This window comes from Ictalurus furcatus, chromosome 7 (genome assembly GCF_023375685.1).
Source record: "Ictalurus furcatus strain D&B chromosome 7, Billie_1.0, whole genome shotgun sequence".
In the NCBI taxonomy this organism is placed as follows: domain Eukaryota; kingdom Metazoa; phylum Chordata; class Actinopteri; order Siluriformes; family Ictaluridae; genus Ictalurus; species Ictalurus furcatus.
In genome coordinates, this window is record NC_071261.1 from 20,256,576 (window position 1) to 20,275,248 (window position 18,673).

The following is an 18,673-nucleotide window of genomic DNA, read 5'->3' on the forward strand; positions in this document are numbered from 1 at the left end:
ATGAGTCTTTATTGGTCACATATACAGTAGAGCACAGTGAAATTGTTTCCTTCGCATACCCCAGCCTGTCAGGAAGCTGGGGTCAGAGCGCAGGGTCAGCCATGATACGGCGCCCCTGGAGCAGAGAAGGTTAAGGGCCTTGCTCAAGGGCCCAACAGTGGCAGCTTGGCAGTGCTGGGGCTTTGACCCCCGACCTTCCGATCAGTAACCCAGAGCCTTAACCGCTAAGACACCACTGCTCCTTGAGACCTAAACATGCTTGAAAACTCATTAAACTTTGCACAAACCTCATACACGTTTTAGAATTAAGTGTGGCAAAATGGCTCGATAGCGCCATCTACAAAATTTCAACTAAGCAGCCCTCGTGCTACATTTCGCCAACATGTACGAAAATCAGTAGGCATATAAATCATGTTAAAATGTACAAAAAAGTCTCTTAAAGCCTTATCCTTAACCTAACAGGAAGTCAGCCATTTTGATATTTCTTGCTCAGATTTTCCCATTTCCAGGCCTTGTACTTTAACGAACTCCTCCCAGAGATTTCATCCGATCAACATCATGTTCAGTCAGTATAATCTAAAGGCCTTGTCGATGCTAAATTGTCAACCTTTTGATTTTTCACTGCATGGCTTGGCCAAGTTTGATGTTTTGCCATGAAACAGGAAGTTGTTATAACTCATGCATACAATGTCCAATCTGTTCCAAACTTTTACACAAATCCTGGCCTGAAGACATCTACATGCCAATATTCAGTTATAGTCATAGCACCACCTACTGCCAACAGGAAATAACATGTTTTACATCATGATACACTGCTAAAAAATGGAATGGTGTTCCCTTGGCAGAGCAGCCCCAATGTGCGCCAGGGTGCGAGGGCCCATTCAATGTCATTTTGTTTGGCATTCAATGGGAACAGTCCAAGAAGGACCCATTTAGGAAGGTAGAACATAACATTTATGCAAAGAGCACTTGAACAACTGGTTTTAAGAGTCTAATGATCTTAGGCAGATAATGAGGCCCAATTTTATACACCGAGGTAAGATGAGGTAAGTACAGCAGTTAATACGAGGACACTATGTCTGGGGAGAGAGAGATCTTGTCTCCATGTCTGCTAAAATAAAAACTAAAGTGACTTTCTCACATGAGTGTGTGAGAGAGAGATGGAGGGGTAGGTTGGATGTAAGGAATACCTACCATTTTATTTCTCAATGAGGGGAAAGTCCCAGACAGAGAGAGGGAGAGCTGACTGGTTTGGATTTCTCCTTCTTGCCCAGTGCTTCTCACATTGCAAGGCGTTACACACAGCTCCTAGGGTTCATGTATAACTAAAGAAAGAGAGAGAGAGAGAGAGACTAATCACTGCAGAACCCACTGAAACAGTCAGAGGGAAATATACGGTATATTATGCTGAGATAAGGCTGATGTTGGATTTTCAGTCTGTTATACAGAAGCACACAGTACAGTAAAAGAATCAAAAAGCTTTTCCCTGTGCAACACATGCCTGTTGTAGTTGTGTGACTCATCCTTTTCGCTTTTCCTCTAGTGCCTCTTTCAGATGGGGAAAGTGATACAGGCAGGAGTACCACAGCAATGAATGCAATATGCAAAAGCACTTTTCTCAACCAGAGCTTCCAGCAATTTTGCATAACAAAGTTCACGTTCAGGGTCAGGGCAGGTACCACTGTCAGACCTGTTTTAGAAAGAAAAAAGCCTGAACGTGGACTGAGTCCCAGAAGTTACATAAAACACAAATCATGAAGAATTTAGCCCTATTTGGATAGGATTACTTTCATGAGCAGATGAGGTGATTGAATATTTTACAGTTGCTACTCTGTAATTTTATCTCTTCTGTATGTCCAGGATGTCAGTGTATTTTCTGTTCAAATGACTGGTTTTAGATGCAGTTTTTGTGAAGCATGACATGCTAAACAGGTTCAAAGCAATCATCTGAAGGTGTGTGTGTTTTGTAGACAGATACAGACATCTCATGAGTGTGTCGGTATTTAGACTACACTCAAATCCAGGGATTATTTATTTATTTATTATTATTATTTATATTATTATTTTAATGGTCTTAACAACAAATTATTGGTCAGAAAATTAACAAAAATGGCCTTTTTTAGGATAGATTTTCCCTTTGATTTAAGTGTTTAAGCCTTCTGGGCGGCTATTTATTTATTTATTTATTTATTTTTATTTAATTAAAATATGTTATTGATCAATTTATTATTATTATTATTATTATTATTTTTTTTTTAACCTTATTTTGATTTTGTACATCCAGACATGTTAGTTTAACATTTTAATCATTATCGTGATTGTAAGTTTGAGCATAAGAAGACTATATAAGTGCATTTCCCTGTTTCTAGTTTTTCCCCCAACCAGTTCGCTGCAGCAAAAGTAAATGAGGAAATGGTGGCACACGGGGTCTCAGGAGATTTGTTGTTAAGACCATTTAGTGTACTGTCTCAGACATTTTTAATATTAGAACTAAAATAAATAAGCAAATAGAAACATGGATAAATAAAAACCTACTGTTCCCCTCCCACACCCTTTATTATACTAAAGGCAGAGTGACTCAGCATATTCAGCTTCCAAAAAAAACACAACTCCTCCATTTACAGCTAAATGCACAGGAAACTGTAAGGTACAAATGAACAAATAGTAGCACTTTCATTGTAGCTCATCAGCTGGCTGACATGTAGGAAGCTAGCCTTTTCCACATGCCAGATTTCAAGGAACCTGGAAAACCTTTACATTTGTTAAAACCACCCTGTGACAGAAATTTTGGCAAGCTAGCTTGATAAAAATAATCCCTTTTAGATCGTACTAGCTAGGTAACATTGATTTTTCTTGCTGCCATTTTAAACGATTTGTCAAATAATACTACTTAAAGCATAGCTTCTGAAAGGAACATGTGCTATCACACTGCTGCACTACTCTTACCCACTTGCTGTGTAGGTTGTAGGCTGAATGTGAGGTTGCGTTGAGATGTCAACCATAATTTGAACCCAGTATAGATAGACATCTCTGATTTTATAGGTAAATGTTGCTTCTTGTGTTGTAAAAAATACTGTTACATGTCATGTTGCAGATTAAGAGGAAAAAAAAATGTTAGCAGTCACAAACGAATGGCTGTTTTAAAAGAAGAGAATGTAATTGCTCTTGGTTGTATCACTTTATCTAGGTGTTAACTTAGAAAGAAAGAAATAACCACTCAATACTGCCGGTTGAACGAATTGGCCATTATATTGACCAATATCTGCTCTAGCTGTTATAAATCACATTTGCCACAATGTTGTGATTATAATATTCAATAAATAACTTTATGGCCCTATAAAATGTGATTACATCATGATGTTTGTAGAAACAAAATCTTCACACATTTACAGCTCTGCAATTTACTGTCCCAGAAGTGTTTTAAATAGCAAAGAGCTTTGTGAATTAGAACATAATTATCTTAGTAGTCCAAATCAATACCAGCAGGTGCTGCATTATTTTTGTTAATAGCTGGAAATCCATATGTCCATTAACTGTAATTCAGGAACCTACCTTTTTCTTTCAGTAAATGAGACACATTAAGGTCATTTGTAATAGTAGAATTTCTTGGTGAACTGGGCGTCTCTATTCTACACAATAAATCACTGCTAGGCTGCTAACATTACTGTAGAGAGACAGGTGTGTTCTGAAAGGACTTAACAGTAGCCTTTGTCTCTCGTGTGTACCTATGAAAAGATGACCTCAGTGTGCTCCTTCGTGTCTGGTACTGTCAAATGCATTATTGATTGGTGAATAGCTTTACTTCAGTAGTACATCAGCCAAGACCAAAAGACAGATGACAAGGACAGTTAGACCACAAGCATGTAAACAGACTGAATTATTAATTACATGGACAGCAAACCTCTGAGGTGATCAAACGCTGACCTCAGTTCAGTGGAAAAGTCATTCATTGACAACCATACTACTACTACTACTAATCAAGCTGTCTTTCCTACACTTATGTATATCTTTTTCCTTTTGATTTCTCTAGAGTCTCCTAGGATCTTCTAGTAATTAAAAGTAGATTGTAGATGGCCATGTGGCACACCACACAGGAAATGTTTCCTGTCTGCAAGGAAGTCAGAGCTCGTACACAGGAAGTTCATTTCCGGCAGGAGTGTGGAGACACTTATTTATGAAACAGCAATCGATGTTGTTTGAACATTTTAAAGTGATTGTCTGGCTGTGGTAAAAATTACAGTTAAAATTACAGTTATTGTCATAACTGGTTTGAAGCAGTTGCTGAAGGTGCGCTTGTCCTGTAGACAGATGCAGGCATCTCATGAGTGTGTCAGTATTTAGAGTACTGTTCTCACGGTTCTAAATGGTTGGGCACATAGCTTGTGCTAATGAGGGCTGCTTCATGGGACCTGGCGGTGTGAGGCAAGAGTCTAATGCTCCAGCTGTCAGCAGTTCTTCTGCACTATGTGATGTGTTTTTTTTGGACTGTCCTGTTCCTCTACACATACAACCACAGAGATGCAAACATCCCATCACCATTCTATAAATCATCATCCATTTGGTGCACTTTTTGTTAGGTTCATGTTTTAGGCTGTTTTTTTTTTTTTTTTTTTTTTTTTTTTTTTAAAAGGTCATGACCTCCCAAACTTTTAAACAAACTTTGTCAAAGCATGCTTGTGCACTGCTTGTTGAAAGGCTGGGGATGCCAAGCTTTCAAAATGAGAACATTCAGTGAGCATCAACTTTTTGTTTGTAATAGCAATATCACACAGGTAATTATTTGTGATGATAACTACATAAACAATTACCCATGGTGGTGAAAGGTTTGAATTTATTTCAGAGATATATGATACTAATGAGACAGCTCTTCTAAATAGGCAGTCCAGTCTATTACATCTTTGAAATGTTTACAATTCAACACTCGGTACGTTTACATGGACAACAATAATCCAGTATTAACCCGATTAAGACAATACTCTGATTAAGAAATTACCATGTAAACAGAGATTATTGACCTTAATCTGACTAAAGTCATACTCGTAGTAAACACAAATCGAATAAAGACATGGATTACTCCTGTTTTAGTTGCATTATCGACGTGCGTTACAGACATGTAAACACCTTAATCACATTATTAACGTCGTGTGGGAGTTTTCACCGCATTTTGCAACAGGACAGGATCACACACGGCAGTGTTCAACCGTTTCACGGCAAACAAGAGAGCACGGCTGTGTCCCAAACCGCGTACTTACCGATTATATAGTAGGTGAAATGCATGTAGGTAAGTACATTTTCGGTATGGTTTTGGACACAGACCACGGCTTCAAGCAGCATGTATAGCATGACAAATAATTAACTGCATTTCCGTAAAATTAAAAATGAAACACCGAAAACTGTATATGGTACCATAATGAAGACGAACTGTATGTTGATACGTGAAATTGTGGAGGGAACGTCGGACGGCGTGGCGTGGGGATGTAATGATGTGTGACGTTAATCAATCTATGTTCTATAACATGTAAAACAGGAACATGAAAGGAATATTCTAAAAGCAACTCATGTAAACACCTTAATCACAATACTGTCTTATTCAGAATAAGGTCAATAATTAGATTATTGCTGTCCATGTAAATGTAGGCACTGTCTTCATAATTTTCAGATTACAGCAATTTAACTCCTTTGGACGAGTGATGTATATGGGTACTACTGGAACTGATAGCAGTTCACCATATTGCTGGAGGTAAACCGGTCATACAGTGTGGGTCGGCAGTTACAGAGATCCAAGTTTACACAGAAATGTTTGTTCTCTCAACCTTTCTCTTTAAGTCATGGGGCAAACTAAAGCACACCCTTACACAATTACAAAATTGTAATAAGCTGTTTGAGAAGGGAAGACGTTGCATGCAGTTCCTAACACAGAGATGGGGTTTTATTTGCCTTCAGTCATTCTGACATATTTCCAGAGTGATTTGTGTCATAGCAAGAATGGCCTTGTTTACTTAGAACAAGCAGGGAGACAACCTATTTCCTGTCAAGCTGGAGCCACTTGAGGAAACTCGAGGCCTGGACCAGTAACATCATAAAAACGTCTTTCTGTGGTTATTATAGTGTTATTAAATCATTTACAGTGTATTATATTAAAGTATAATAGTCCTATTTTCCCCCAAGAGTTATATACCAACAATCTGTACTTGTTTGTAATATCAGCTAATTATTCATAAAAATATCAATGTTAATTGGGCGGTGTGGCTCAGGTGGTAGAGCGGGTTGTCCACTAATCGTAGGGTTGGCGGTTCGATTCCCGGCCCACCTGACTCCACATGCCGAAGTGTCTTTGGGCAAGACACTGAACCCCAAGTTGCTCCCGATGGCAAGTTAGTGCCTTGCATGGCAGCTCTGCTATCATTGGTGTGTGTGTGTGTGTGAATGGGTGAATGAGACACAGTGTAAAGCGCTTTGGATAAAAGCGTTACTGTATATAAGTACAGACCATTAATTGAATTATGAGGGGCTGTAATCAGTAATTACAGTAGACATGTTGTTGAAGGAACTTTTAATTTGTCTGTTCATACCAACTACTGTTCTGGGAAGATGAAACAGACCTCCCAAATCGTTTGTCTTCTTGACGTAAGCCAGAACTCATGAGTACACTGACGGCAGAGCTTATTCCTTTAGAAATATTGACTAATGTACACTACCAGACAAAAGTACAAACGCTAGATTGGATATGTATTTACACTCACTGGCTACTTTATTAGGAACACCTGTTCACCTGCACATTCACGCAATTATCTATTGAGACAACCATGTGGCAGCAGTGCAGTGCATAAAATCATGTACATACAGGTCAAGAGCTTCAGTTAATGTTCACGTATTTCTGATGTTTGACGTGAAAAAAGAAAAAATGCGATCTCTGTGACCAACGCATGGTTGTTGGTGTCAGATGTACTCTTTTGAGTATTTCAGAAACTGCTGATCTCCTGGGAATTTCATGTTTTTTTTTTGTTTTTTTTTTAAAACCACTTCCATTTTATTGTCCAGTTCTGCTTGAGTTTCAACTTACGGACTGATGACCGGATATTCTTCTTTAGGATTTTCTGGTAGAGAGCAGAATTCATGTTTCCCTCAATTATTGCAAGTTGCCCAGGCCCTGAAGCAGCAAAGCATCATCACACTTCCACCACCATGCTTGACCATAGGTATGATGTTCTTTTTGTGGAATTCTGTGTTTGGTGTAACGGGACCCTTGTGTTCCAAACAGTTCCACTTTCAACACATCAGTCCACAGAACATTCTCCCAAAAGGTTTGAGTATCATCAAGGTGGGTTTTGTTAAAATTTAGACGAGCCTTAGTGTTCTTCTGGGTTAGCAGTGGTTTTCACCTCGCCACTCTTCCATGAATGCCATTTTTGCCCAGTGTCTTTCTGATAGTGGAGTCATGAACAGTGACCTTTATTGATGCAAGAGAGGCCTGTAGGTCCTTTGATGTTGTCCTTGGCTCTTTTATGACTTGCTGGATGAGTAGTTGCTGTGCTCTTGGAGGAATTTTGGAAGGTCGGCCAATTCTGGGAAGGTTCACCACTGTGCCAAGTTTTTCCATTTGGAGATAATGGCTCTCACTGTGGTTCTTTGGAGTCCCAGAGCCTTTGAAATAGCTTTGTAACCCTTCAAAGACTGATGTATTTCAATCACCTTCTTCCTAATCATTTCTGGAATTTCTTTCAACTTTGGCATAGTGTGTTACTGGGTAAGACCTTTTAACCAACTTCATGCTGTTCTATTTAAGTATTGATTTGATTGAACAGGGTTTGCAGTAATCAGGCCTGGTTGTGTCTAATCCAGCTGAACCCCATTATGAATGCAGTTTCATAGATTTGGGGAATTAGTAACTACGGGGAATTGTAGAAAATAGAAAACCTGAAGAACTGTTTGCAATTAACAACAAAAAAAAGTTCTCATTTGACACACAGTGAGACATAAATAAACATAATTGTCTCTAAAAAAAAAAAAAAAAAAAGTCCTGATACATGTTCGATTTATGTGTTCAAAATTAAAAAGTATGCTTCGTTGCCAGAGTGCTTTCATGTGAACACATTCTTTGCAAAGACAAGTTTGCTAACTTTGAAAGCATGTCTGCATAAATGCATGCTGGCTATGCGAAACACAATTGAGTGGAATGCTACACACACACACACATACACACACATACACGCACACACAGTTGCAATCAATTATATGGTTTTTGGTTTGAACATGATTTTATCTTCTCAGTTGACCATTGGTTCCAGATAATACATGTTATTTCAGCAGTAGCTCTTTCTTCACTGTAGGAAAGTCATTGAAAGAGAGTGAAATAGCTGCCAAAGGAGATTTCCAGTGGTGGAGGTTCTTTTTTGTTTCCTCATGCCTCATTTTCACACCTTTTTCACACTCCTGTTAATTGCTTATTCAAATCTGTATGTATGTACCAGTGTTTCTTTGCTTCATTTGCATAAACCTCAACGTTCTTTGCCAAAATGAAAACCTGTTATAGTCTAATGAGTATGTAGTGAAATAATTATGCACCGTCTTCCCTGTTGCTTAACATTTTGAACCAACCACGGATGCTAAGAATGAAATAAATGAGAAGCAGCAGCCTTATTAAAGTTGTGCTCGAACCGAGTGTAAGCTTGTGAGAAGATGTTATGCCTTCACACATGAGGAAATAATCATTTGATCATTTGCAAAATATCGACCCAGATTTAAATGAGCGCGATAATATTGATCCGTCTGTACAGGATTTCGTTAGGTTTTTTTGTGATTGTTGCGGCCAAAAATGCTTGATTTTTTGTGGAAAACTATTAGAATTGTCAAAATTACTTTGCACGACCTTTCACAGTGATGTTTGTTGGTAAATGGGACGTTTTAGCTGTACTCATGTTTAACGCACGTGAATCGAAGATGGCTTTGGCTGAACATTGTGATGACGTCACATGACGTGTCTCGGCCCAAATCTGTGGAAAATCTGTGGTCATTTTGAAACCTTGCGAGCTTCTGTGAATATTGCGAATATTGTGAATATTACTAATTTCTGCGATCTCAAAATCCTTGAGAGACTGATTGATTGTTTATTGGCCCAACTCTATTCTGCTCTGGCATCTTCCCATTCCATCCGAGACCACTTTTGCACCATCATGTTCTATCATCTGACTAGATTAACTGTCTTTCCTGTAGTGCTGAATGCCATCAGTTCATATGGAAGACAAATATGAGGAAACACTACTCCAGTGTTTTCATTTCTATTAACATTGCAAAGTCAGGTTACTCACAGTTTTTAATTAATCACACTAATTAGTTATATAAATGAATATTTCCTCGGATTCTCTTCTTTAAGAGTGTAGAGAGTGTGGTTTATATAAAGCTAGAGGTGCATATCAACTGATTTCTTGCATAGTAGAATATATTTAGCACGTCCACATTTCAGTACTGAGTCAAAATTCACTTTAATTAAGCCACTGTTTTCTTTTCGCTCTTTATTTCTGCTCTTTTTGGCAAGAGCTTTGGTCAGATGATGTTCGTCTCTGATCCTTGCATTCCTTCTCTACGAAGTATAGCTGCTTCTCCTTTTCTGGAAGTCTGGGCTTCTGGCTCACGGAGTCTGTCAGGATTTGAAGTCAGTTTTGGTCATTTCTTACATTTGGTTACGCTGTATCCCAAGCAGAGGATTAGAGGCGTCCTGCTGACGTTGTCCAGCAGCGCACCTTTTTTTTTTTTGGAGGCAGAGAGAAAAGAAGGTGAACAGAACAGATATTATGCAAGGAGTATTTGGGTAGATTATTATTATTATTATTATTATTATTATTATTATTACTATTGCGTAGCTGTGACCTTTGCGATGTGAAACCTGCCGTCTGAAAGCTGAAACACATATTTGTAACGTGCAGTTATTTTTCATTCAGCTTTCTTACACTGATTCAGCAGCCTATTACAGCATTTAAGGCAGTAAATCCACTTTATGTAATAGCACAGTGTATCTGAGTGTGTCATCTTACAAGCCTGCCTTTCGCCCGGCACTGAATTAAGCAGTAAATGACTAGGCAGTCCTTACATTGCGCTTAATCTAGATTAAATGAGCTGATGGTGATGCATCTCTGGAGGCCTGCGGGTGAACTTGATGAGGGAGAGAAGAGGATGAAACCTGAGCTCTGTTCGCAGTGTGGCTGGCATTCTACATATGCACCATGCCTCTTTGACATGTTGCAATGCAATGTCACTGTGTAACTCACTGACTGAGTGTTGGTGTGGGTTTTGCACTAATCGTCACTGACCGATGACCGATTGTGTGAAACCGAACAATAAACTTGACTGCCTTGGGACCGTTGAACAAGCCACCAGCAACACTCAGTAATCATTACAGTGAACACTTTGTAAATAACAGTCTCCCTCTGACCTTATAATGTGCTGAGTTAAAAGAGTCCGGTGTCTCTTAAACATTTGACCCTGTACCGAAGTTCAGGTGATATATGCTGATGCCGTCCTAGCAGTACAACTCAGAAATGTTAGCAGAATTGCGTTGAGTTGTACAAAGCACCTCTTTGTGTTTGAGACAATATATATGTGCATAAGGTAGAATAGGTTTTGGCCCTCTTGAGTAATTTTGTCTCAATAGGTTTACAACCTAACCTAGTTCATCTGCCGCCTGTGGGGCTTCTGTGTTTCGTCTCTCTCGGGGAGCAACGTTAAAACAAATGGTTATCCTTTCCGGCAGGGTTCTAAATAGAACCAAATATATAAACTAGAACTAGATACAAAAAATGTGTACATGTTTTCCTACACTGGCTTTCACTCTTAACAGAACTGTAGTGTTTTCTCAGTCAAAAATTTCTCATGCAGAGTTGTTTATAAATGAACCCTTCAATTTTTTCAGTTAGACCCTTGTCTCCTTAGGATTTCTAAATTTTCCAATAAAGAAATCCCAAAATCTGTTGATTGAGATGAGGCAAAATATAAAAAATGATACCTTTTTTTTAAAATTTATTTTCATTTAGTTTGTCAAGTTTGTAACAGAATTTGAGTTACATGCAAGAACGTTTTGCTAATCGTTCTCTAAATGTTGAGAAACAGGTGTATTTAAGGGTTGAAGCTTTAAATCTTTATGACTTGCCCTTTCAGAAATGTTTTCAATAGGAAGAGATTCAATTACCAACATAATTATCATGGATCAGAGTAAACGTGGAAGTATTTCAGTTTCAGCCTGATTTTACATCAACACCACAAAACCTCAAAAATTGTGTAACCAGAATGACCTTTTTTTTTTTTAAACTGTATTCTTCCATTTTAGACAATCGTCTCTTAACCCAAGACCTTTATTGTTAGAGTTTTCCATTTTGAATATTCATTCTCAGAATTCAAAAACTGGTCTTAAGCTTCCTTTATAAATGAGTGAGAAAAATGATTGCAGTTGTCAGAGCTAGTCGTACACATACTACGACGGAAAGCGCTGGATTATTGCTTTAAGGCTTGCTGATAAACAAAGTCATCCTAACCTAATTGATATGTAAGCTGATCGCTTGGATCTATACATTCTTGGATCTATACAGCTTTCTGTCTGCTTATCACACCGTTTTCTCTCTCTCTCTCTCTCTCTCTCTCTCTCTCTCTCTGTGCATTGAATTATCTGTGGCCGAGGTATATTTCTAAACCAATTCCTCTGAGACACAAAGCAGGTTTTTCCAAAGAAAAACCTTGGTCTTTCTTGCCAGGATAATTAGAAGGTACATATCTGTTACCAGGCAGTAATTATCACCCAGACTATCGGCTTCAGCCCACTAATAAAGCTTGACTCCTTTCTTCTCGTTTTGGGGTGAATGTTTGTAATGTAGGCCTAGGGTTATTCTAGGACAAGGTGAATAGTGGTGGCTCATCGGTTAAACCCACATGATTATAAGTTCAGGACTTTTTTGGCCTTTTACACTACCAGGCAGTTACCCTACCAGTCAAAAATGTGTATAGGACATGGTAGATTAGGTTAATTAGTATACACGTACACATTTATTTCTGAGTCAAAAAGCAGCCAACAAGTGTTTGACCTATTTGGGGACTTTAAAAAGTCCTTCTGGTGGTCGCAAATACAGTTAACACTTTTCTTGATCTCTATATAATTCTGTGCATGTTTTTATAGTGTCAAATCTGATTTCATCATCTTCATTATTTACTCCAAAATATTACACAATTGTACAAATGAATCAAAGCCTTTTATGAGCAGAGGCATCTAAACAGTTGACTGGCAGTGAACTGTGTTTGAATTGTATTGAGCCTCACTTTAAGTAACTTTGGTTAATCTGTCCGTATAAATGTAGAGCATTTAGCGGGGTCTGAGGACACACATTACCACATGGAAGCGTGTCTAAAAAAAAATGTTGGTTATGAATCAGCCTTTAGAAAGAAAAGTTTTCATGAAGAGGTGAGTAATACCATGCTAATAACCTCATACACATTTTCATTACTCTTTAAAATATGCTGAATGTTTTTGTTTTTTTTTCCTGGCTGTGAGAACAGCTTGCTCAGCAGTATGCAGACCGCATCCTGACAGCCAGATATTGTCATATATTTCCATTTCTATTCATAGTACTCTCTGTTCTAATTTTAGCACTCTTGTTTTTCCTTCCTCTCTGTTTTTGGTACGTGGTGTTGCTTAACGTTTCTTCCCATGCATGTCATTTCCTGTTGCGTGGGTCCTCTCCGCTCAGCACTTACTCTGATCACACACACTGGACAAAGCAGAAATCTCTTTCGTTCTGCATGACTGAAAATAGACTCGCTGTCCGTATTCAGCTAATGGAAGGCATCTGTCAGTGAAAGGATCTGGTAATACTAATGTATAGTACTAATGACACTTGTAAATCTTTTTATGGGGTATATAAACACTGTATAACAATTTCTGATTAGTGCACGTTAAAACGGTGTTAATGGGCTTGCATAAACAGTTTATAACTTACAATGCCAGATTACTTAAGCGTATACACACTATAGGCAAAAATTTGTGGACACCTGACCATAACACTCCTATTCAATGCTCAACAGTTTGGGAAAAGCCTACATATGGGTGTGATGGTCAGGTGTCCACAAATCTTTGGCGATATAGTATATACATATACAGTCACTGGCTTATTTATTTATTTTAGGAGCATCATACTAATACTGAGTACATACCCCCTGCCCCCCCCACCCCCCCATTTGTTCTTAGGTCAGCCTCAGTTCTTTGTGGTACGATTTCCACAAGGTGTTAGAAACATTCCTTTGACATTCTGGTCCATGACTGCGTCACATAATTGCTGCAGATTTATTAGCTGCAAGTTCCTGCTGCAAATCTCCTGTTCTACCACATCCCAAAGGCGCTCTAATGGATTCAGAACTAGGGAGACTACTAAAGTACTTTGAACTCATCGTCAGGGTCGTCGCACCAGTTTGCAATGACCTGCACTTTGTGACAAGGCTGTGGTCTTCAAACAATGCTTGATTGGTATTAAGGATCCCAAAGTGTACCAAGAAAACATTCCCCACACCATTACACCTCCACCACCCCCCTTGGACTGTTGACACAAGGCAGGTTGGGTTCATGGATTCATGCCGATGATGCCAAATTCTGACCCTACCATCTGTGTGCCTCAGCAGAAATCACGATTCATCAGACCAGCCTATGTTTTTCCAGTCTTCACCTCTGTGCTTACTATAGCCTCAGCTTTCTGTTCTTGGCTGATAAGAGTCTTCTGCTATTGTAGCCCATCCACCTCAAGGATTAATGTGTTGTGCATTCTGTAATGCGTTTCAGCTCACCACGGTTGTAACGAGTCATTATTTGAGTTTCAGTATCCTTACTATCCGCGCTAACTAGTCTAGCCATTCTCCTCTGACCTCTTTCATCAACAAGGCGTTTCCACCTGCAGAACTGCTGCTCGTTGGATGTTTTTTGCACCGTCTCATGTAAACTCTAGAGACCAGGAGATCAGCAGTTTCTGAAAACCAACAAACATGCCATGGTCAAAGTCACCGAGATCACATGTAAACATGTCATTTTCTGATTTATACACGTGGCAGTGCACAATTACAAACGACAGTGAACAATTAAGACACGTCTAACATTTAATGAAAATTTATAGTCATGTATACACACATTATAACTTTAAGATTCACAACATTACATTGTGTTCTAAACATCTTTCAGCCCAGGTGGGTGCTTGTTATGTAAATAGTATCCCCATGCAAATGAGTCTGGTGAGAGACTTCTGCTATGCAAATGGTGTTATTATGAAAGCAGAGGGAAACACATGCAAGGCATCATGCAAAACAAAGGAGTTGTTTATGCAGGTGAAATTCACCTGCTCGCTTCACAGGCCTCTCTGGACTTCTCCATTTGATACACCACTTCGTAATTTCTCTTCAATGTACTCAGCAGGTTTGCAGTGTGATTTGATTCTTTGAGTGCAGATAAAAAAGATTTTATTTCCACATATTCTTTTGCCCTTGAGTATTACTTTTTGTTTCTTTGTTGTGAGCACTTATTGTTAAGTTTGTTACTCTAGTTGAGGTAACATCTTCCCACGCTCCCTTCGAAAATAAGACCAGGTAATCATCCAATCAAATCACAGCAGCACTCGCAATATCAAGAGTGTGTAACACAAGAAGTGTGTCAAGACCTGTGAAAGCTCCTACATCAGACATACTCGTACATACAGTACATTTATTTACATTTACTGCATTTAGTCTTATCCAGAGTGACTTACGTTTATTTCTTTTATACCTGTGAGCAGTTGAGTGCCTTTCTCAAGGGCCCAACAGGGGCAGCTTGGTGGAGCTGGGATTTTGAACTCACGACCTTTCGATCAGTAGCCCAACGTGTCTTAACCACTGAACCGCTGTTTACAAACTAGGGTCATGAAGCATAGTCTGTGATTTAAAAAAAAATTTTTTTTTAATTATATTGTTACTGTGGTGGAAGCGACAACCCACCATTATAAAAGTATACATATTTATAATTATTGACGTTTTTTGCTCAATTTATTTTTAGTCATTAGCCTGTTTGGTTGGTCATTTAAATATTTAATTAAAACCTTAATAAATCAAAAGCAAGTAGAGCTATTAATAATGTCAGCTTGGACCTGAGTGTGTGTGCGATTGTGTCCTGAGATGGGTTGGCACGCAATCCAGAATGTCCCCTGCCTTGTGTCTCGAGACCCCTGGAATAGGCTTCAGACTCCCGTGACCCTGTGTAGGAGAAACGGTACAGAAAATGGATGGATGGTTGGAAATCCGAATAGTTTTATGTTCATTATGCTCGGTTATGTTCATAAATAATTATGTGCAAATGTGGTTGATGGAATTTATTCTACAATTAAAAGGGTTCCTGGTTACAAAAAATTTGATAAGCTCATAGAACATCCTAGAAGGATCTATGAGGTAGAGAAACTCATAGAACAATTTAAATATGGATTTATTAAGAGGGATTGCTTTTATGCTTCAGTAGTTTATCAGAACAAATGCAGAAATACATTTTTTTTGATCTGCTATGATTATTCTTAAAAAAAATTTTGAAATAACATTTTTTTGTTTTCTTCATTATCTACAGTTGCGGTCAGAAGTTTTCATACCCCTTGTAGAATCTTAATACTTTTAACAAAATAAGAGGGATCATAAAAATCCCATGCTATTTTTCATTTAGATAGTGAATAAGATAGTTACATGTCTCCCAGAAGACAAAATACTAACAATTTACACCGATCATCCTGTTCAAAAGTTTACACCCCCCTGGCTCTTAATGCATCGTGCTACCTTCTTCAGCATCAGTGAATGTTTGCACCGTATGTAATAGTTGTGTACGAGTCCCTCAGTCATCCTCAGTGTGAAAAGATGGATCTCAACATCATATAGCCACTACTGGAAAGGGGTCATATATTTTTCTGAAGAACAGTGGGCAGTTTAACTGCTCAGAACAAACGAGGGACTCATGAACAAATATCACAAAATAAACAAAGACGTGGATCATCCAGGTAACAACACACAATATTAAGAATCAAGCGTGTGTAAACTTTTGAATGGAGTAATTTTTTATAAATTCAGTAATTATTGTGTCTGGACTATATGTAAGCATCTGTTCTATGAAATAGCTTATTCAGGACAGAACTAAATAAAAAAAACAACATGGGATTTTTATGATCCCTCTTATTTTGTTAAAAGTATTAAGATTTTGCAGATGCTGCAAGGGGTACCCAAACTTCCGACCGCAACTGTATACCAGTTTCAGATTTTCTTTATCATGTTGTTCTAGTGAAGGATCGTCACATGTCTACATTAAAAATAGGGAGTGAAACAAAGGCCAAGACACGCACAGTTTTCTGTTGTTGTGACGTATCCTGTCTGTTTTATTTGCAGATCCGTGCCTGACTGTGATCCCACCCTGCATGAACGAAGCTGACCGCTTCAGCCTTGAGGCACTGCGGCACATCCACAAGCAGCTGGACGATGACAACGATGGCGGCATCGAAGTCAACGAGAGTGTCGAGGTCAGCCAGCCCTGCTATGCATGTCCTGCTAACAGTCATGAGTTCAGTTTTGTCACCTAACCTTTTGGCCTGGTATATATTTGACTCTTGACTATGCATGTGTGTGTGGATATAGCAGCATTGTTCATATATTCGCCTGCATTTATTATGTACATCTCGAGGAGTAAAAATGACCTCCAGAATCCATCAGGTTTCCATGTCAAAATGAAAAATGGAGATGTTAAAGACACAAACGAGGTGTGTTGGTTTCTGTTTAAACCTTTCAGCTGTCATCATGATTGTTGTCTCGAGCTGCATCCCTTCAAAAGTATCGACTAATCTAGAAGATCCAAACTTTTTGTAGGTCTTAAGGGTACCTGAGAGGTTTTTACAATACAAACACAACTGTAATATGTAAATAAGTCAGTTAAATGTAGTTCAATACTAGAGTGATATATAAGTATGTAATTTGAGACAGCTCTAGTTTGTGGAGGACACTGCTTCTCATTGTGCTGTGCACATTTCTCATAATCTTCCATATATGTAGTTAAAGGCTGAAAGTTTAATCTAAACATGAACTGAAATGTACAGGTGTTTTGTCAACCATTTTTGTGCACTTGTGCACTCATTAATGACCTAGTACTTACATCACCCATTTTAAATATAACTAAAATCATATGAAAATCTGAAAATTTTGTGACCTGGTTATTTGTTCAAAACAAAGAAAATGGTTATGCAATATAAGAATTTTGGGGACTAAGGAAACTTGGATTTGTATTTATTTATATATTTATTCATTTAGCAGATGCTTTTATCCAAAGTGACGTATAGATGAAGAAGGAACGAATGCACAGTGCTTGCAATGAGCTGAAAGAGATGAAGGGATGGAAAGAAGAAAGGAAATGAATAAAGAGAACAAAACAAAGTGACACTGAAAGTGTGAAAGAAAGGAAGTGAGGGAAATGCAAAGATTAAAGAAAAAATTTAGACGAGAGAAAGAATTAAAGCGAGTAAGGAAGAGATGTAATGAAGAGGAGAGAGAAGGGGTCTACAGCATGAACTTGCTGTGTGTGTGTGTGTGTCTGTGTGTGTGTGCGAGAGAGAAAGAGAGAGCGCTAGCTAGCTGATTACTGTGCTGTGAAGTCGATTGGAATTTGAACAGAAAGATGTTCTATCAATGGGAAAATCTCAAATTTTAAACTCGGTTCTAACTTTCCGCAAAGCTAATAAAATGATTTCTTAATTCTTGCTGAAAAGATATTAAAACAGTTTGAATGTAGTCTGTATATGAAATGCTTCAGGTTAACCTAATTCTCAAAATTGAGATTTCTCAAACAACAACAAAATAATAATAAGCAATAACAATACCGTGCTTGCCTTGTAAGCATTGTATTTAACAATATAGATGGAGAAAATGAGGTCACAGGTCAAAAGATGTTCTGCACTTAAGGGTTAAAGGGGAATGGTCCCATCCTTCAGTCTCTACTCCTCAGCTTAGCTCAGTCTTCATGTCATTCCTTACAGCCCCAATCTGAAAGTGCTTAAATAGTGGCAGGAACATCCTGGGACTAAGTCAGAGTTTAGCAAGCACAATACATTCACATTTATTTATTTAGGAAATGCTTTTAATCAATTAGAAGTGTAGAGCTGTTAAATGAGATGATACAGAACTAAGCCTCCACCTGCTGACCAGATACGAGTCGAAACTGTATGTAGCCTGATCATGATCTAAATACAAGGGTTTTACGGAGTATAATTACTCAGGAATGCGCACACACACACACACACACACATATACATACATACATACATACATATGTATGTATGTATGTATATATATATATATATATATATATATATATATATATATATATATATATATATATATATATATATAATATATATATATATATATATATAATTACACACACTCTCACACAAACAGACATGGTGAGCTCCAGAAGTACACAATTATATAAGAATACAAACCCTCAGAGCAAAGCCCACGCACTAGAGTCTGATTAAACAGGTGTGTTGTTATTGAGAAAATGGTGTTATAGGGTTCTCCATGCTGTTCTACTGGTTGGCGTGACATCATCAGGCCTCTAAGAAGAAGAAGACTGACTCAACAAAAGATTTGTGGTTTTGCCTCGTAG

At 38.2% G+C, this 18,673-nt stretch overlaps 1 protein-coding gene across 2 annotated transcripts in view; it reads left to right on the top strand.

Annotated features, from left to right (window-relative positions):
• stim2b (stromal interaction molecule 2b) overlaps positions 1–18,673 on the top strand; it is a 65,610-nt gene that overhangs the window by 19,394 nt on the left and 27,543 nt on the right. For both annotated transcript variants that reach the window (XM_053629231.1, XM_053629232.1), the window contains one exon: positions 16,408–16,538. In XM_053629231.1, coding sequence (XP_053485206.1) covers positions 16,408–16,538 — 131 coding nt within the window. The remainder of the gene's footprint in view (positions 1–16,407; positions 16,539–18,673) is intronic.